This window comes from Elgaria multicarinata, chromosome 8 (assembly GCF_023053635.1).
Source record: "Elgaria multicarinata webbii isolate HBS135686 ecotype San Diego chromosome 8, rElgMul1.1.pri, whole genome shotgun sequence".
Taxonomy (NCBI): domain Eukaryota; kingdom Metazoa; phylum Chordata; class Lepidosauria; order Squamata; family Anguidae; genus Elgaria; species Elgaria multicarinata.
In genome coordinates this window covers 82,120,994-82,138,558 of record NC_086178.1, presented here as the reverse complement: position 1 = coordinate 82,138,558, position 17,565 = coordinate 82,120,994, and the positions used below count along the sequence as shown (strand labels likewise).

The window sequence follows — 17,565 nt, the reverse complement described above, 5'->3', positions numbered from 1 at the left end:
AAATAAAAAAGTGGGAAAGTTATGTTAGAGTTGGTGAGTAATTCATGTAAACTTTGTGACAGGAGAAATTATTTTTGAGTGTTTTATTTAGTTAACCCCTCTGGGAAAAAACAACTATGGTATTTCTATACTGCTCTGTAACCACAGACAGAATCCAAACACAATAAAAACACAAATGCATTATAAAGGCAAATGACAGACGAGGTAAAATCTGGAAAAACAATCAAAAACTCTCTTAACGCAAGCAGATATTAAAATGTTCCAAATTCCAGGAGCTTCAAAACTAGAAGCCTTCATAAATGTTTGAAATCCTAAAAAAGCCCCTAGAGAAGGCATACACAACAGGGGTGCTACGAGCAAGAAGGCCCTCTCCCTAGTAGCCTCCCTCCAAATCTCACTAGGAGAGGCCACTTGCAGAAGGGCCTTCAACATTGGGTTTCTTTAGATTTAGAGGAAATCGTGGATCCTTACTGGGACTTTGCTTCCTGCTTCACTTGTGCAGTCATAAGGGAACTGCATTACATGGCCGACCACGTAGTCTATAATGGAATACTTTCCCTCCTCTTGCTACTTATAGCCCTGAACGTGACAGTACCCTTTAGGGGTGCTTTGCAGCGCAGTTCTTCTGTATATGGTAGGAAATCCTGAGATATTTCAGCAGAAGCGGGTATCACAGGTTGTTTTTTAAAAAACTGGAATTACTGGGGAAGACACGGGAGATGTGTAGATGTTTGTCGACATTGTCAAAAGAACCCACAAACATCTGGCAGTGGCCAGTCATGAGCATGCCTTATTTTGCTCGCGTGAAGAATCCTGATGATTAGTGGTGCGCCTTCAGGTACTTCACCCCTAAGCTATTTAGGGCATTAAAGGTTAAAGTGAGCACTCAGAATTGAGCCTGGAGCACTGGCATAATATGATTGAAAAGTCCTTAACAGGTATTGGGTTTTATTGATATTTATTGTATGTGTGTTGTTAAATGTTAATGAATATAGTAAACACCTCTACATTATAATATTGTCGTTTATGTGACTTACTTAGCCACTTGGCCATTCTCCCCAAATCATACAGAATACTTTGGAATAGGAATCCTTGTTTTTTCATTCTTTCCACAAAATATAGTCCAAGTTCAGAAACTTGGCCACCCTGAAGTGGTTGCTTGCAAAGTAGGTTCATGATGGATTAAAGCAAGGCAAGCCAAGCTTGGGGCTTTTCAGAAGTTGTTAACACTACAGCTCGGATCATCCCAGGCCATTTGGTAACGATGGCTGTGGCTGATGGGAGTTGGGAATCCAACAACATCTGGAGGGTTATAGGTTGACCACCCCTAAATTAAAGGAAATAAACTTATATGCACAATGCATGATTAGTTCATGGAATTCACTCCCACCACATATAGTGATAATCCGTTGCTTTTAAAGTTATGGATGGGCACAGAATTATTCATACCACTAGGGGGCACTGTTTAATTTGAAAGCAATATTGGGAAACCAAACGATTAATACTGACTTCCAAGAAATCAGAATGGGTTCATGGAAGTGCACTGCAACGTAACTCCTTGATGTTACTCGTTTTTACACTGCAGAGCTTTAATGAAGCCTGTTGATCGTATCAGATAAAACAGTGGCCTATTTCCTCTAGTTGGCAAGAGGGTAGATTCAGGGCAAATGTATGATCCCAAACCAGCTCTGGGTATTCAGTGACACGTTACAGCCTGACAGGAAGCAAAGCGGTTATGTGAATGCTCCACCAAGCAGCCTGATCATTTTTCAGTAAGCAATTTGACAAATCATGCGCTGAAAATTGACCTGGCTGATCAGGGAATTACTTTGCTGCCCGGCCACCTGCAAGATGTATTGGATCTGCAGTGCAATGAAGGCTGTCTTTGGGCCTTGTGAATCAGGAGGCCACATTTAAAATTAAAATAAACATTGCACAATGGCCATGGCGATCGCCGGGCTGTAGGATCCACATGCAAGGAGGTTATCTCTCGGAAGGGATCAAAAATGTGGTAGATTTTGAAGCAATTGTGCTTTTTTTCTTTTTCTTTTTGACAAGGTGCTAAAATCTCCAGAGACCAGGGCCTGCTCCTCATGTATTTCAAGAAAGGCAGTGAGGGTGAAGAAAACAGCATCTGAACAAGGCATATGTGTATGATTTAATAGCACTCCTCCTTTTTCGTACAGACCTAGATCTCAGAAATAACTGTCAAGCTAAATATTTTTATGGTGGCTGTTTAAAGATGAACGAAGTACAGAATAATATTTATATACATAAAATGACTATCCAGAGCATTTGTGTCAAAGTGCTCTAAAGGTACAATTCTATGCAGGTTTAGACAGAATGGAGTCATATAATTCCCAGCATTCCCTAGCCAGCATGGTTGGCTGGGGACTGCTGGGAGTTGTAGGACTCTTTTCTGTCTAAACCCGCAAAAGATTGTGCCTCAAATGCACACCCCATTTTCCTTCCTATTCCCCTTTCTTTTAAAGCCAAGATGTTGATTTAATTCCACATTTTTTGAACTGAATTCAAATTAGTGTCTCAAGCCATTGGTCAATGTGGTGTGTTTCCACAATATATTTGTGATAATGCGAATTCTTCATACCTAATGAGGAAGGTGACATTGGAACAGGAGGCAATGCAGATGAGCTGGGAGGATCAAGTTTCGATGGCGGCTTGTTAGTTCTGATGACCGCTGGGGCTTAAAATGACAAAAGAAACATAGGCACGTCATGCTCAAGACACAAGTACTGTGTGACAACAGAAAAGGAGTTGTAACCTCAAAGACCAAAACCTAATTTCCCTCACTATTGTTCTTGCTCATGCTGTTAAAAAGTCAAGGTTGCTCTTGGAATTGCAGTGAGGAAACCAAGAAGCCTGCTTCCTGCCCACCCAGAACAGTTGGAAAGGAAGGGAATAAAGAGGCTGCATGTGCAAGGTGCACGTGGGCAGTGTGAGGCGTGGGCATGGCAGAGCCTATAAAGGCCAGCCCCGCTGAAGCGTGGCCTCTTTTAGAATAGGGATGGTGAGCACTCCAGCACCTTTTGGTGATTGGCATAGCTGGAGGACCTGCTCCTCAGGGGCTGTGCAGCTCTCGTGCCAGGATACGGTTTGCCTTTCCTGCCTCACCTATTCAGAGTTGTACAGCACTGGGCAAAGGTGACGCAGGGTGGTCTCCCCACACTTTTAAAGTGTCTGATAAGAGAGGGGCCAGGTTTACCCAACTCCTGGCTTTGGAGAGTGGCTCGCCCATAATGGCAGACTAGGTGCCTGAAGAAAGGATCTCATAGATCCCCACACTTCCTCATGCAGATCCAGGGAGAAGTGAAGTTCCCTTATTTAAATGAAGAGGCCCTAGTTTATCCCAACCTCTGGTGTTTTTGTCTTTATTCCATGCTAGCTACACCACTTGCAATCTGCTCCTCTTAGTTTTGTGGAACGTTTGAAAATGAGGAGGAAGTATAGAAAAATAACAGCCTCATACACTGGTAGGATTAGTAGAACATGTAGCTTAGCCCCGTCTCTTACAAAGTCCAAAGTGGGCTTTACTTGCTCCCATTTACTTTTCACCTTCACCATCCTAGATGTTTTCCTTTTCCTTTTTGGAGGGGTAGGAAGTCTGGATCTCATCAAAAGGAATGGATATATGAACTTAATTTGCATATATAAGTCTGATAACACTATACTCTTTTAGATGCCAGGTGAAGACCTTTTTATTTTCTCAGCATTTTAACAGTCTATCAACTTTATTTTAACTTGGCTGTTTTAAATTTGTATTTTAAATCTGTCTTAATTTTTGCATTGCTGCTCGGTTTTATCCTGGTTGTGTTTGCATATTTTATTTTATACTATGCTTTATACTGTTTGTTTTATATTTTGAATGCTTTTCATGGTTTTAATTTTTGTAAACCGTCCAGAGAGCTTCGGCTATTGGGCGGTATAAAATGTAATAAATAAATAAATAAATAAATAAAATAACAGATTTTTATTTTTTTTCTCCTGTAGGATAGTAATCCAGTCCTACATATTTCAGAATTGATGCTTTGCCCACTTTGCTCCATGAAGTTGGGTGTAACATAATACAAATACTTACGTTTTAGAAGTTGTGGAGTGCTTTCTCCTGTGGGTTTAATATAATTATCATCTTCTTCATCATCATCAACAGGTACAACATAATCTGCCTGAGAGAAAATGCAGAGATGAATACATATAGCGCTTGTATAATACGGGGCATCATCCAGCCAAAATTAAGCACTTTGCACCTCAACTAAAGTGTAGAGCTTTAAGCACGTGCTTCCATTTCTCCCTTGAAATGAGAAGCCATTTGTTATTGGGTTGTAATCCCTGGCTTGTTCACGATTAACAACCCATGGTTAAATAATAGTGCAGGATTCACACGAAACAACAACACAATAATAGTGCAGGATTCAACTCATATTCAACACATACTCTGGGTTGTTGTTACATGCGAAGTGAGGCTGAAACTGATTTGGATTTCCATTAAAAAAAACATCCCCTAATGCAACCTCCCTCCCCTTCAATCTCTCAGGTTATAGCAAAAATCAATTTGGAAATAAACTGCATGGAGTTGGCTTTCTCCCAGGTAAGTGTGTATAGGATTGCAGGCATATTTGCCCCTTCAGAAAGCCTTCCAACCCCTTAGTTGCCCCTTCAGAAGCCTTAAGCTTCATTGACCTACATGCAGACACATTGCACTTCCAAAGGTTTTAAAAAATAAATAATCCCAACATAAAATAAGACCTGAATCAGAAAAGACATAAGCTTTTGTCTTTACTACTATGTGAGAGGAAGACACCAGATGCCCAGTCACAGCTACTGAAAAATCCTGGATTTCTGTCACTGATTTCCGTGCAAAGTTTTCACTTTTGGGGTGGAAGTCTAGTGAAATTAGCCCTGAGTGTTAGCGAAATTCCTCTAGCTGGTCCCTGGAATATTTTTGCTTGAACTAACAAGCCTCTTAACTTTTGTTAGATCATTTTCATCTGGAATGATAAAATATTTAATGGAGAAGATAAAATATTTAATGGAAAAATACAAGAAATTAACTTTCCCTCCATTGAAATCAGTGGGATTTGTTTCCGCTTAATTTTGGCAGGACTGTGCCCATATATTCTGTTCATGTTTGCAAGTGCACTGGGTAGGTAGTATATGTAGTATGTGTAAACTGTGGTCCAATTCCCACGTTTTGTTTTGATGGGGTAAAGGAACATTTCTTAGAACGGGCATCCCTTCTTGGGAAGAGCTGATATGTAACATGACAAGCAAAAAGGCTTGAGAACAACAAGTTTCCTGACATAGTTCCCTCTCATCACCAAGGGCTTCATTCATCATAAATATTCACCACGCAGGACTGAGAATGTAAATTCATCATTGACTTTAATGAAAGGCAGAAATAGCTGTTTGGCAGAATTTCACAAATACATGTCCATCACATGGATTCTCTACATTTAATTACTTTACACCGGATGATTGTGTGAATGGACTCAATAGAAAGATGTTACATTTGAGGTGATAGGTCCGAGGTGTTTGATTTGAAGGATGGAAGGGTGGTGAGAATTGGAAAGGATGAGGCCAAATTAGAAAGGGATGTGTAAGGGCTAGTGCCAAAGTGGGGCCCAGTGAATCACCATTGCCCAAGAGCTCACAAAAACCTGTAGCCAGCCCTGCTCCTATATGGGGATTGGAGTGAATGGTATGGGTTGATAATCTGGTCCATGGCTTCTGCATCTAGGTGCTTTTGTAGAACCTAACTGAAAGCTAACGATCTGTGAAGTGCTGTGCTCTGCTGTGAGCAATGGCAAAGTATTGCAATTAATACTTCTAACAATAAAGTAAAATACTGCTATTCTGTTAAATTTGACCAGACATACACACCAGCTTTGCAAATGCAAGGGTTTATGCCTAATTTTGTACAACCACTCTGAAATTGATCCCAGAACAACAACAACAACAACAACAACAACAACAACAACAATAATGGGAGAGTTTCTATATTCATCCTCTGCTACTGGTTTTAAATCCATTTACTACAGTTTTATTATCTTGCTTTCTACTCTCGGCAGTACAAATAAGCTGAATGGAAAGCACATTGTTAGCGAAATGTAATATTCTCAGGAACAGGCAAGCAGCTTTCTGCAACTCTCTCTTCCATTTCTGATTCTTGTGTGCGGAGAGAAAGAGTTTATAAAATGAGTTTATAAAATAGGTAAATGGCCCTAAGGAAATTAGAGAAACCTACCATCATTTGAAATATTATTCTAAGGATGTGGGCCAGCGAATTCATTCCTAAGCTTGGTAGGTCTAGCTTTCTATCTAATGACTAGGTTGATGTATTTGCAAGTGTTACCTCGTCATCTGTTGGTTTCGGTGGGAGTTTTGGCTTCAGAGCAGCAGACGGTGGTAGCAAAGTAGCCATTTTCCTTTGTTTAGATGAATATTGGCTTGGCAGAGTAGGCGGCGGCTTTGCACTGGGCCAAGGCTTCTGTTGGCTAAGTCGTTTGTTGTCTAAAAATGACAGAGGAAATCCAAGTATGATCTAATTTTTGAAAGATTGCCTGTCATATTTATACAGCCATATTTACTTAGTGTGCAATCCTGCACATGTTTACTTTAAAGTAAGTCTCACTGAATTCACTGGGGCTTGCTCCCAGGTAAGTAAGTATAGGCGTGGCATTTTAATTTTACAGAGTGAGATCAGTTTCAAACGTGACACTGATGTAGTGGGAGCAGCAAGTGTCAGAATATTGTGCTTCCTGTTCCTTCGCATCTGATTTAAGATGAATGAGACTAGGAGTAATTCTTCTTGGCAATTGCCACATGCAAAGCTACTTTGAGTATGACATATTTATCTTGATTCTATAATGGGTAACACATTATTCTATCTAAGTCACTTCCATTTGAAACCCTCCTTGAAATTCTAGCCAAAATCCCCCCTACCCCATAAAACTACATAAAGTGTAAAGTATAATATATATTGTGCAACAGGTGCGCAGGTGTTAATCTACAGGAATTGTCACATACTACTATATAGACTGTTGGCATTATTTGAAAACTGGGAGCTATAAAGGCCTTTTTCAAGCAATGAACTGTGAAGTCATAAAAATCTGATTCTTGGAGATAAATCAGTTTTAACAAAACATCACTGAATCTATTTCACAATCTGTTTATGTAGTTGATTTTTTTTAAAAAAGTTAATTTTGCTTTGCTCTGTCACTATTCTTGCAGTAGAAACCTTACCCAACCTTTGGTCACTTCCTCAAAACTACAGTCTGAGTTTTGTTAGAACTTAATTCAATTTTTCACCAAAAATCCAGTTCATAACCATCGTAGTCCAATTTGTGCCACATCATTAAAAAGGCACCATATCATCATCATCATTTAGCCACACTGACAATTTGAAACTAGAAACTGAGACTGAAAAATATGAGCTCTGCACATATTCTATTATATTTCTCAAATAAAACTTGAACAGAAAAGGGGCCAAAGGCATTCCTGTTTGGCTCATGTTGTGCCAGATATTTCCCCAGCCAACTAGCCACTCAAGCCAACTATAACCCAAAATTCAGAATTTTAATGTTGGAGTTTGGATGTCGTTAATAATCACTCATCCATCGTAGTGTTTAGGAATGTCAACTAAAGCTGTTTCATTAAAAGTACCAAAGGTGTTTATTCCTCATAGTGTTACATCCAAAGCTGTCTTGAGCACTTAAGAAAAAATTACATAAATCATGATTACGTTTTTAGTAAAAGGATCCACAAAGTCAACCATATCTTGGTTCAGAACCTCCTGTTGGTTTGTATAAAGCTCCAACCGAGAAGAGAAACCCTCTATTCTCTTGCGTTAAAACTTTCTGCGAGTAGCCTGTCAATCTAGTCACATGGATCTCACAAATCACTTGGTGGCTACTCATGCCTCATTTGGAAATCACTGCCAGAGATCGAATGAGCCACCAACAGAATTCAGCCTCATCTTGAGATAGACTTGTTGGTTTACCATCCATCACAAAAATCTATCTTGTACCAATTGTCACTAGTATCATTCTAGTATCTTTTCAGTCATGGAGTAAACTAGGAGTTGAGCGTGTCAACAAGTATGTGGATAGGGGCAAGCTGGTAGACGTCATATAGTTGGGATTTGCAAAATACTTTGGACAAAGTCTCTAACCAAAGGATCCTGAATAAACTTGGCAGTCATAGGATATGATATGATATGATTTGATACCTGGTTAACAACATGAAATCAAGCATATGAATAAATGGACAGTTGTTACAATGAAGGGAAGTAAGAAGGTGAACTGATGCTATTTCACTTGTTAGTACATGAGCTGGAGTTGCGATGAGAAGTGAAGTGGCTAAGTTTGCAGATGACATCAGAAGGTAAAAACTCTAATGGACTGAGAAGAACCCCAAAGGATCTCTTCAAATGTGGTGAATGGGCAACAAAGGGGCACTGAGTCAAATGATCTTCACCAGATGTACAGTGATTAACTGGGAAAAGGTCTTTGGGATGCAATCAACTGACTGTAGATTCAGAACAGAGAAGTGAAAGTTCATCTTCCCATGGTGCATAATTAATATGTGTGATTCATTGCCACAAGACCAAGAGCCAGTGTGGTGTAGTGGCTAAAGTGTTGGACTGGGAGTCAGGAGATCCAGGTTCTAGTCCCCACTTGGCCATGGAAACCCACTGGGTGACTTTGGGCCAGTCACAGACCCTCAGCCCAATCTCTACCTCACAGGGTTGTTGTTGTGATGATAAAATGGAGAGGAGGAGGATTATGTACATCACCTTAGGTTCCTTGGTGGAAAAATAATAAATAATAATATATTTATTTCTTACCCGCCTCTCCCATACATGCAATGCAATAATAAATAATAAAATAAATAATACACTGTGTGTATCCACCGTTAAAATCCCTTTTTCTTCCTCAGAATTCTGTGACATTAATTATCATCTTCTACAGAGAAACAGGTGCACAGAATGAGACATAATGATTACCCGCATAGTCTTCTCCTGAATATGAGAAGGCTGCTGGAATCTTCTTTTCTTCATGCTCACTTGGAGGGGGCTCATAGCTGTCATCGCAGTTCTCTTCAGTGGGAACCACATACATCTCAGAATCAGAGTGGTCATCAGGATTTTCATAATCACTATCCTAGGAACAGGACATTGCTCATTTTTCTTGAGGCTGTGACTTGCAACTTTAATAAAAATAGGACACACTTGGGACTCAGCGATTCGATATGACCTGCCAGTTCCCCTTACTTTTAGTAACACTGGGATGTACGAGCAGTTACCGTGCAGTCCCATAATTCTGAGTTCACATATGCACATCTATCACACATTAACCCTGATGTGCAATGATACATACCAATGTTAATGGGCATCATCGCAGATAACTCACAGAAATGTCATATGGCTATAGGCAGTATCCAGCACTGCCCACATGCTAGTAGGACACATTACTAGCACAATGGGAAGTTAGCAGATCTTTAAGCAGACAGAAATGAGCTGAACAATTTTCACTTGTTTCCAGGGTTGCTTTAGGAAGTGCTAGTTTCTGTAGCACTAGCAGTGGGTCCTGCTAGCGCAACAGAAACAGCAGGAGCGTAGCAACAGTATAGGATACTGTCCCTGATAAATAACTTAGATATGTGATTAACATAGTTACAATACATTAACTCAGATGTGTGAGTAATAACTCAGATGTGTGATTAATATACTTACAAACTCATCTGTCCAATGATCCTCATCCTCAGTATGTTCTAAAGCAAACATTAGAATTACTTCGTTAGCTAAAAACTTTAAAGAAGAATGAATGGTAGCAAGATACCAAAGAATCCTTTCCTTTTGAAACCCCATCTACAAAATGCTCCCATTTGAAATTTCCATACAGTTGGCTAATGTTATACCTTGGTTAGTATAATACTAACCAAAATACTGGTTAGTTTTTGCCATTCCAGCAAAAACTAAGAGCAGTCTAGTGAATGCTAGATATGCCTAAATCCAATGGGTTGGATCCAGAGAGTACACCCACTGAAATTAATGGGAATTCAGTTAGTTATGACTAATTAACATCTCATTGATTTCTTGAAGTATTACGAAGTCTGGATCCAACCCACCAAAGTCAGTGGAGCTAAAGTACATAGCTGAATGCTTAGGGCTGTGCTCTTGAAGCATACTTGAGGAAGTAAATTCTACTGAATTCAATTTCATTTGTGTCCCCTTCTGGGTGACGTTCATTTTTTGAGCAACATCAAAAAAATTAAATCCCATACAAAATTAATTGTATGCAAAATGCGCATACAATTAAAACCACTGTAACAACTTTAGAAATGATAAGTATTTCTGTTTAGAAATATTCTTTAGAAACTATGAGTATTTCTTCCCAGTGGCAGCCTGCCTGCCCAGCCATCACTACTACTAATAGGCAGAGTAAGGTGGCTGTCTCATGTGGCAGATGATGGGCTCTTGGGGGTGGGCAGCCATTCCCCTAGGGTGACCAGATACAAAAGAGGGCAGAGCTTCTGCAGCTTGAACTGTTGTGATGAAGAGGGAATTTCACCCAGTGCTGCATGCATACCAATGACACCTGCTGAAATTCCCTTTTCTATCTAACTGTACAACAGGAGCCCAGTCCTCCTTTCCATATGGTCACCCTGCATTCCCCTGTGTTGGAGGACAGAGCTGTGTCTGCTGCCCTAAGCCTCCGAAGCCAGCTTGCTGCCCTCTGGTGCAGTGGAGAAAATTGTCCTGTTGTCAGCGCTGAAGTGAGAGTCAGCTGCCAGTCCTGTTGGCTTCTCTATGTGGAATGGGAGGTGGCGCCACCTTCTCTTTCACTTCTGGCAGGAAAATGTCTTGGGCTGGCCCTGATCATAATGGGTTTTTGCTGCCCAGGCTGAAGCACTGGGCATGTCTAGGAAGAGGGCTTTCTCCGCTGTGGCACCCTGGTTGTGGAATGAGCTCCCCGGAGAGGTTCGGCTGGTGCCTACACTGTATTCCTTCCATCGCCAGCTGAAGACCTTTTTATTTTCTCAGTATTTTAATACCTATTAACTTAAATGTAAACTTTGCTGTTTTAATTCCATATTTTAACCTATATCAATTTTTGCTGTGTGGTTTTATCTTGGTTGTACTTTTTATATTGTACTTTGTATTTGTGTTTTTAGATTGTTGGTTGTTTTTATGCTCTTCATGATTTTAATTTTTGTGAACTGCCCAGAGAGTGTCGGCTATTGGGTGGTATAAAAATGTAATAAATAAAAAAATAAATAAAATACACCTACGGGTGTAGAGGGCCAGAAAGGGGTGATCCCAGACTTACCTACTTCCGGGATCATCGCACGCGACATCCCGGGAGGAAGAGGGCGTTGTGCCCCCCATTTTTTTAATCGCAAAAAAGCACACAAGCGCTCCTGCACAAAAGTACTTTTTTTAAAATAAAAAAATATTCCCGTTCCCTCTACTTCACCCCTGATGGGCACGGAGCTCTGTGCACCGTGGCCAGTTCCCAGCAACTCGTGGTTACTCACAAGGAGCCGGGACAAAACCGTGACGGCTGGCCACACGTCCTGCAGTCTCAGGATGAGCCCAAGACCACGGGAAAAAACACTATTAAAGGGTGTGCCAATATTCAGGGGAAAGGGAGGGATCATGTGGACATACAGGGATGATTCCGGGGCGATCCCTGGGATATTGTCAGGTCTAGACATGCCCACTGATTCCCTGTCTCTTGGCTGCCCAAGAAACCCCCTTTGACTAGGAAGCCAAAACAGCATTCTCACAAGCATGAGTCACAGGTGGAATCTCTGTCTTGGGTGGGATCCAGGTTTTTGCAGAAAACGAATGTCTCAAATGACAAATGGGGACTCAGACAGAGAGCCAGCAACTTGCATAATTTTACCTAGGAAAACTGAGGCCAAGTCTGAGTATAGAAGGCATTCAAAGTGACATAATCTTCAATCCAGGCCTCCAGTGCCCAGGTATAGTATTACCTTTCTGCTGAGGCTTCATAAACACCACTTTGAACTTTACTTCCAAGAGTCAGCTAGCAAGGGTTACTTGTAATCATGTGCTGGTTATGGTTTGATCTTCCAGCACAGGGAGATTTCTGTGCCTTGCCTTTTCATTTCTAATGAAGAGACACGATCAATATGACATTTACGATCAAACATGCAATGAAGGCACTCCTACCGTACTTTCCACATTCACGGGCTGGCTGTTTAAATGTTACCCTAGCCATATGGGAACCACTTTGCTTTGAGTGGCTGCCATGTAGCTGAGCTAGCCTTTAAATAAGCCAGCCATGTGGATGGATATCTGCATCACCTCTGGGACTAAACAGTTTTAAAAGGTTTAATGTCCATACCTGGAACATAATCTACTGGTGGCACACTTGGTGGTGGTTTACTTGTTAGCCTGTGAACAATATAAATATAACACAGGAATTACATATATTTCTGAACCATTCAACAATAGTTGCGTAGCAACAAACAGCTAGCAAAACCCAAAACAAACAAAAAGCACATGACAAAAGATTCTTGGTGTTAACAAGAAGTTCAGAGCCACTTAGCAACAAGAACATAAAAATGCAAACCGATTTGTCGGATAGTTATGGAGGGACTAGGTATACACGCACACAAATATTTCTGCAGGTGAAGGCAACAATAGACAATTAGAGATATAAGAAGTGCAGTTTGCGAGTTAGTTAGAAAGCTATAGAACATAATATTTAGACTTTGAAATAGCATGCCATTCTTACAATTCTAGTCTGATGTTTTAGATTTGAATGCATCCAAAATTTCTTGCCTGTTCTGAGACAGAATCAGATCCCTTCTCTCAATATTGATTTTCTAACAGCGTTGCTTGAAAAGAAGCTGCTGTCTTCTTTCTGTCGCTCTTCAGGGGGACTAAGGACCACCTCCAAATCTGATCAGCATAGAAGGAACAGATTTATGCAAAGTTCCTCAGAGCTGGATTCTCAGATCATGATTCTTAAACTATTTCAGCTGGAATAATTCTCCCTAGGTAGATGGGATTTGTCTAAGGGCAGTTCTGAATAAGTCATCGGGCATTGGGATCTGAGCTGAATGCTTTGGTGGTTTTCTTTGGGGCGCGCACGTGCGCGCGCGCACACACACACAGAGGCAATGACACAGGAAAGAGAGCTGTGTTCTGCCAACAAGAACTGTTTCTATGCTCACGTCCACAATTCTTAAACCCATTTTTCTGCTGGTCTTCAGATTACTGAGATTGCAGCAAGGTAAAGAATATGAAAAGGATCATGCTGGACTGTCACTGTGGGTTGTACCCATTGCTTGGGTGTGGTAGAATGCTGTGTCCAAAAGCTGCTTTCTCTTTTGGGAATTGGTACATTTATATCTTCAACCCAAACCCTTCGGCTTCTGAGTGCCAGAAGAAAAGTAGGAAGGGTGGATGAGCAACTGTATCATATTTAGGGTTCGGCATGGTAGGTCCTTAAAATTTTACGGACTCTTGGCAAATGACTCAGTCTTGCTATGGCTCAAATGATCATTGACAGACATATAGAAAAATGAATAGCCACCATTCACTCTCTTCTGAGCTGCACTATTTTATTCTAGGATTTAAAACTATACATATTTTTCTGCTTGTCTAGGGGTGCCCATACACTGCTCTGTTTATCATTCCAGCAGTACTTCGAATTTTGTCTTGCAAAAGGAGGCAAGACATTTTCTGTGTACTTGAGTAACGGGCCTAATGCATCCTTGAGTTGATGCATGCATAGCTACCCTGCCCAGGGATGATGGGAGTTTTAGTCAAACACACCTGGAAGGCACCAGGTTGGGGAAGGCTAGACTAGGCCCTATGAAGGGACTGGATGGAAAAGGCAAGAGAGAGAAGGCCTCGCTTTTAAAAGGTGCTCTGTAAATCCTGGCTGGAACACTTGCAGAAAATGCAAACACCATCACATTGAAAGCAGGCAACAGGAGTCCATGCTGAACAGCCAGAACTTGTGAAATTCTAAATTGTCATACCGATCCCATGTATTTTTTCCAGTTTTGCAAATAAAGGCCACGGGTTCAGTATGGAACCTAAATATTAATAGGAGAGAAGGAAAAAAAGAGGTTCCTCAAGTTGCCTATAACCATCTTTCAGGCAAAACGGAATTAAAACACAAACGCACACCACCAATACTTGTGTGGTAACATCTAGTGAGCATGTGAGAGCATGATTTTCGCATGCGTATGCTCAAGGAGCCCATGTGCACCTGGAGGAGGTCTTTAGTTGCTCTGCCCTGGGAGCTGTGAAAGCAGGGGTGCCCTGCACCCAGAGGGCTGCATTCCATTTGGAGATACCCTCTTTGCAAATTTTAGTGGTGGGCAGGGCCAAAATACCACCCAGTTTTATCTTAAAAAAGAGGAGAGGCATTTTAACCTTGTAGAATGGGGAAAGACGGCACAAAATCTGAGAAGCTACCAAATGATTGGTGGTTGTAAAAAGGGGTGGGGCCAGGAAAAGTGGTGGGGCCATTTGGGGGAACCCCCGATAACCAGACTGGCCCCCTGGCCTGAGGTTTTATTAGGGTGACCATATGGAAAGGAGGACTGGGCTCCTGTATCTTAACAGTTGTATAGAAAAGGGAATTTCAGCAAGTGTCATTTGTGTGCATGCAGCACCTGGTGAAATTCCCTCTTCAACACAACAGTTAAAGCTGCAGGAGCCCTGTCCTTTTTTGTATCAGGTCACTCTAGTATAGCTCCTGTGATGAAGAGGGACTTTCACCAGGTGCTGCATGCATACAAATGACACCTGCTGAAATCCCCTTGAATTCCCTGAAATTTAACTGCTAAAGATACCGGAGCCCTGTCCTCTTCTCCATATGGTTACCCTAGTTTTATACCCTTGTGCTAAGATAGGGTAGTGTGTGTGTGGGGAAGCAGCTTTCTGAGTCCTGCAGAAAGTACGTTATTCCCCCGCCACCTTAAAGAACCCGATTGGAGTGGAGGAAGGGAAAGGATTTCATTCTGCACCACCACCATCCACTCCAATTGGGGCCTTTTCTATAATGTCCACGAATGACCCACTTTCCCCTTTAAGACCTCAATTGGAGCTCAGGGTGGGGGAATGATGTGCCTCAAGAAAGCATGTCATTCCCTCCTGTCATGCTAATGGCAGCCTTAAAGGGGAAGGTGTGTCATTCCAGGACATTATTGAAAATTATAGAAAATCCCCCCTGACACCATGGAAAGAACAAAAACCAGGACAAATCCGGGGAAATCCTGACAGTTGGTCACCCTATGCTAAGAGAATCACCCAGCTGCCTTTTAAAATCTAACACAAGGCTTGGTCAGAGCAGGTGAGGGCAAAACCGCTGTGTGGGTGGATTTCTTGAACAGACATGCTTCTAGATTGCACTTCAATGGGATGAGGCCCTTGACAGGTCATGCACTCTTGCTTAACTAGTTTGAGCATCACAGCCCTAGAACATTTTATGAGCATGGTCATAAAGAATACTGTTGTTGGCCAATTGCAGGGGGCGGGGACTGCTCCAGCCTGCTCTTGTGCCTTAACAGGAGCTTGACTGGTTTTGGTTCTGTTACAATTTATTACCCACCCACCCCCTTTCAATGTCAGTTCCTTTTTCTTTATATGCTTCATTTAATTTCCTTGACTTGCTCAGTTTGCCAAATCATTGCACTGTCAGCATGCAAAGTGTCACTGGGATCTTTCTAGCAGTGCATGCGGTCAAGAAATGGTGACCTTATTCTGGGACTCAACAGTATCATTGTTGCTGCAGGAAAACAGCCTCTCCTTTTTTCTTTTTTTAAAAAAGAAAGTCCTGTATTTGGCTAATGCTTGCATGTTTCGCCATGCTTGATCCGGTTCATCTCCTGCTCACTTTGCCGCCCAAGTCTGCAGATTGCTTAAGCAACTGCTAAACAACTTCAGTCAACCCACCCAAGGCTACACAAGCAGCCTTTAGTAAGTGCCTATTATACTGCCTATTATGCCCGGTTCCCACTAAAAGTTGCCAGTTCCAGATCTTGAGAAATGGCAGCCCTGTTAGTAGGACTGTTAAAGGCAAATTTTAGACAGGAAAGGGTTTAGGCAAAAAAAAAAAAAAAAAAAAAAGTCCTACAATTGCCAGCATTCCCTAGCTACCCACGGAGAATACTGGGATATACAGGACTTTTTCTTTCTGTCTGAACACGCAGAGCATTGTGCTCTAAGTTTTGCTCAGAAAGGAAACTTACACCAAGTGAAACTTCACTTGTATAGCATTTTGATGGAAGAAGCTTTGTCTCTTAACATTATCCTTTTTGTGCCATTTTAAAAACTGAGTAAACCTTCTCAACGCATTCATCAACATGACTACATGTTACTTAAATCCATAGCATTATCTATATGGTTTTGTTTCAACTCAAAATTAAGTGAAGGGGGATCTGGGACTACAGTGCACATGACCCACCCACCCCATTCCTTAATTGCTCGCAGCAATTAAGAATAGTAAAAAAAAAAAGTCCTTATTGGCACTACTGACCATTATTTTCTTGGTTTGAGCAAATACATGCTGTCCTTTGCTGCTTCTAAGTTATCTGTGGCTTAGCCAATAATCTACTTATACCTTGGGCATCAAGGCCACTACAAGTTTATGGCACAAAGGTCTAGTAATGCCCATGCAACTTAAATGGAGCCTCCCTGTGAAAAGGGCGTCAGTATGCTTTTACGTACGGATCTACACTACTGCTTTAAAGCGCTTTATAACAGTTTTGTCAACTGTATGGAGTGTGTCCTGGGCCCCAACAGTTGTCAAAGCTGTTATAAAGCGCTTTAAAGTGCTTTAAAGCAGTAGTGTAGATCCAGGTGTGGGATGAGATGGATCTTTGGTCTGGCTCAGCAGGGCAGTTCTTATTTAAAGCTCTTTCTCCCCCCCCCCAACCCCCGGCCCTGCCTCTATTTATCAATGCCATTAGAGGAGGGTTGGGGAACCATCCCCCCACCTCAACAGCCACATTACTTCAGGGGAAATTTGTTAGGGGGTGCAGGTCAGTGGGTGGCAAGACTGGGCCTCAAAGTAAGCCAGACTGGGCCAGTGGGCCTTGGGCCATGCTTCTCTTTCTATCACATACACACGAGGCTTAACCCTTCCATTGGTGCTTGATTATTGCATGGGGGTGATTTTTGGAGGGGGTTACAACATACGGAGAGGACTAACCCTCCCTCCCAAGCTGAGCCCCTCCACACTCCCATGGCAATAAGGTGTTTTTTTAAAAAACTTCCATTGGCAGCGTTGGAAGTTTTTCTAAAAGTCTAATTGCTGCATAGGGTCAGGACCAAGGTCTGTGTGTGTGGATGGGGAGGCGCAGTGGGCTACATCGAGATCGCAAACTTGAAGATTCCCATCTCCGCATTAGAGCCAAGGAGAGGCAAAGCATTTACAGGAAGAGAGGCAGGTTTAGGCTTCACAAGGAAGGTAACAATCGCAGGCGTGATGTATGAGCTTATATCAAAGCCTTCTGTTTCCAGGGTGCCTCTCTACAAGTCATCTATATTTAGTC

The 17,565-nt window shown here is 41.7% G+C and overlaps 1 protein-coding gene across 4 annotated transcripts in view; it reads right to left on the bottom strand.

Annotated features, from left to right (window-relative positions):
- The window catches only part of BLNK (B cell linker), a 122,756-nt gene that overhangs the window by 22,616 nt on the left and 82,575 nt on the right, over positions 1-17,565 (bottom strand). For 3 of the 4 annotated variants that reach the window (XM_063132853.1, XM_063132852.1, XM_063132854.1), the window contains 7 exons: positions 14,041-14,097; positions 12,393-12,442; positions 9,752-9,789; positions 9,023-9,179; positions 6,371-6,528; positions 4,097-4,184; positions 2,609-2,704 (listed from right to left, as the gene is read on the bottom strand). In XM_063132853.1, coding sequence (XP_062988923.1) covers positions 2,609-2,704; positions 4,097-4,184; positions 6,371-6,528; positions 9,023-9,179; positions 9,752-9,789; positions 12,393-12,442; positions 14,041-14,097 — 644 coding nt within the window. The remainder of the gene's footprint in view (positions 1-2,608; positions 2,705-4,096; positions 4,185-6,370; positions 6,529-9,022; positions 9,180-9,751; positions 9,790-12,392; positions 12,443-14,040; positions 14,098-17,565) is intronic. The other variant, XM_063132855.1, reaches the window with a different exon arrangement.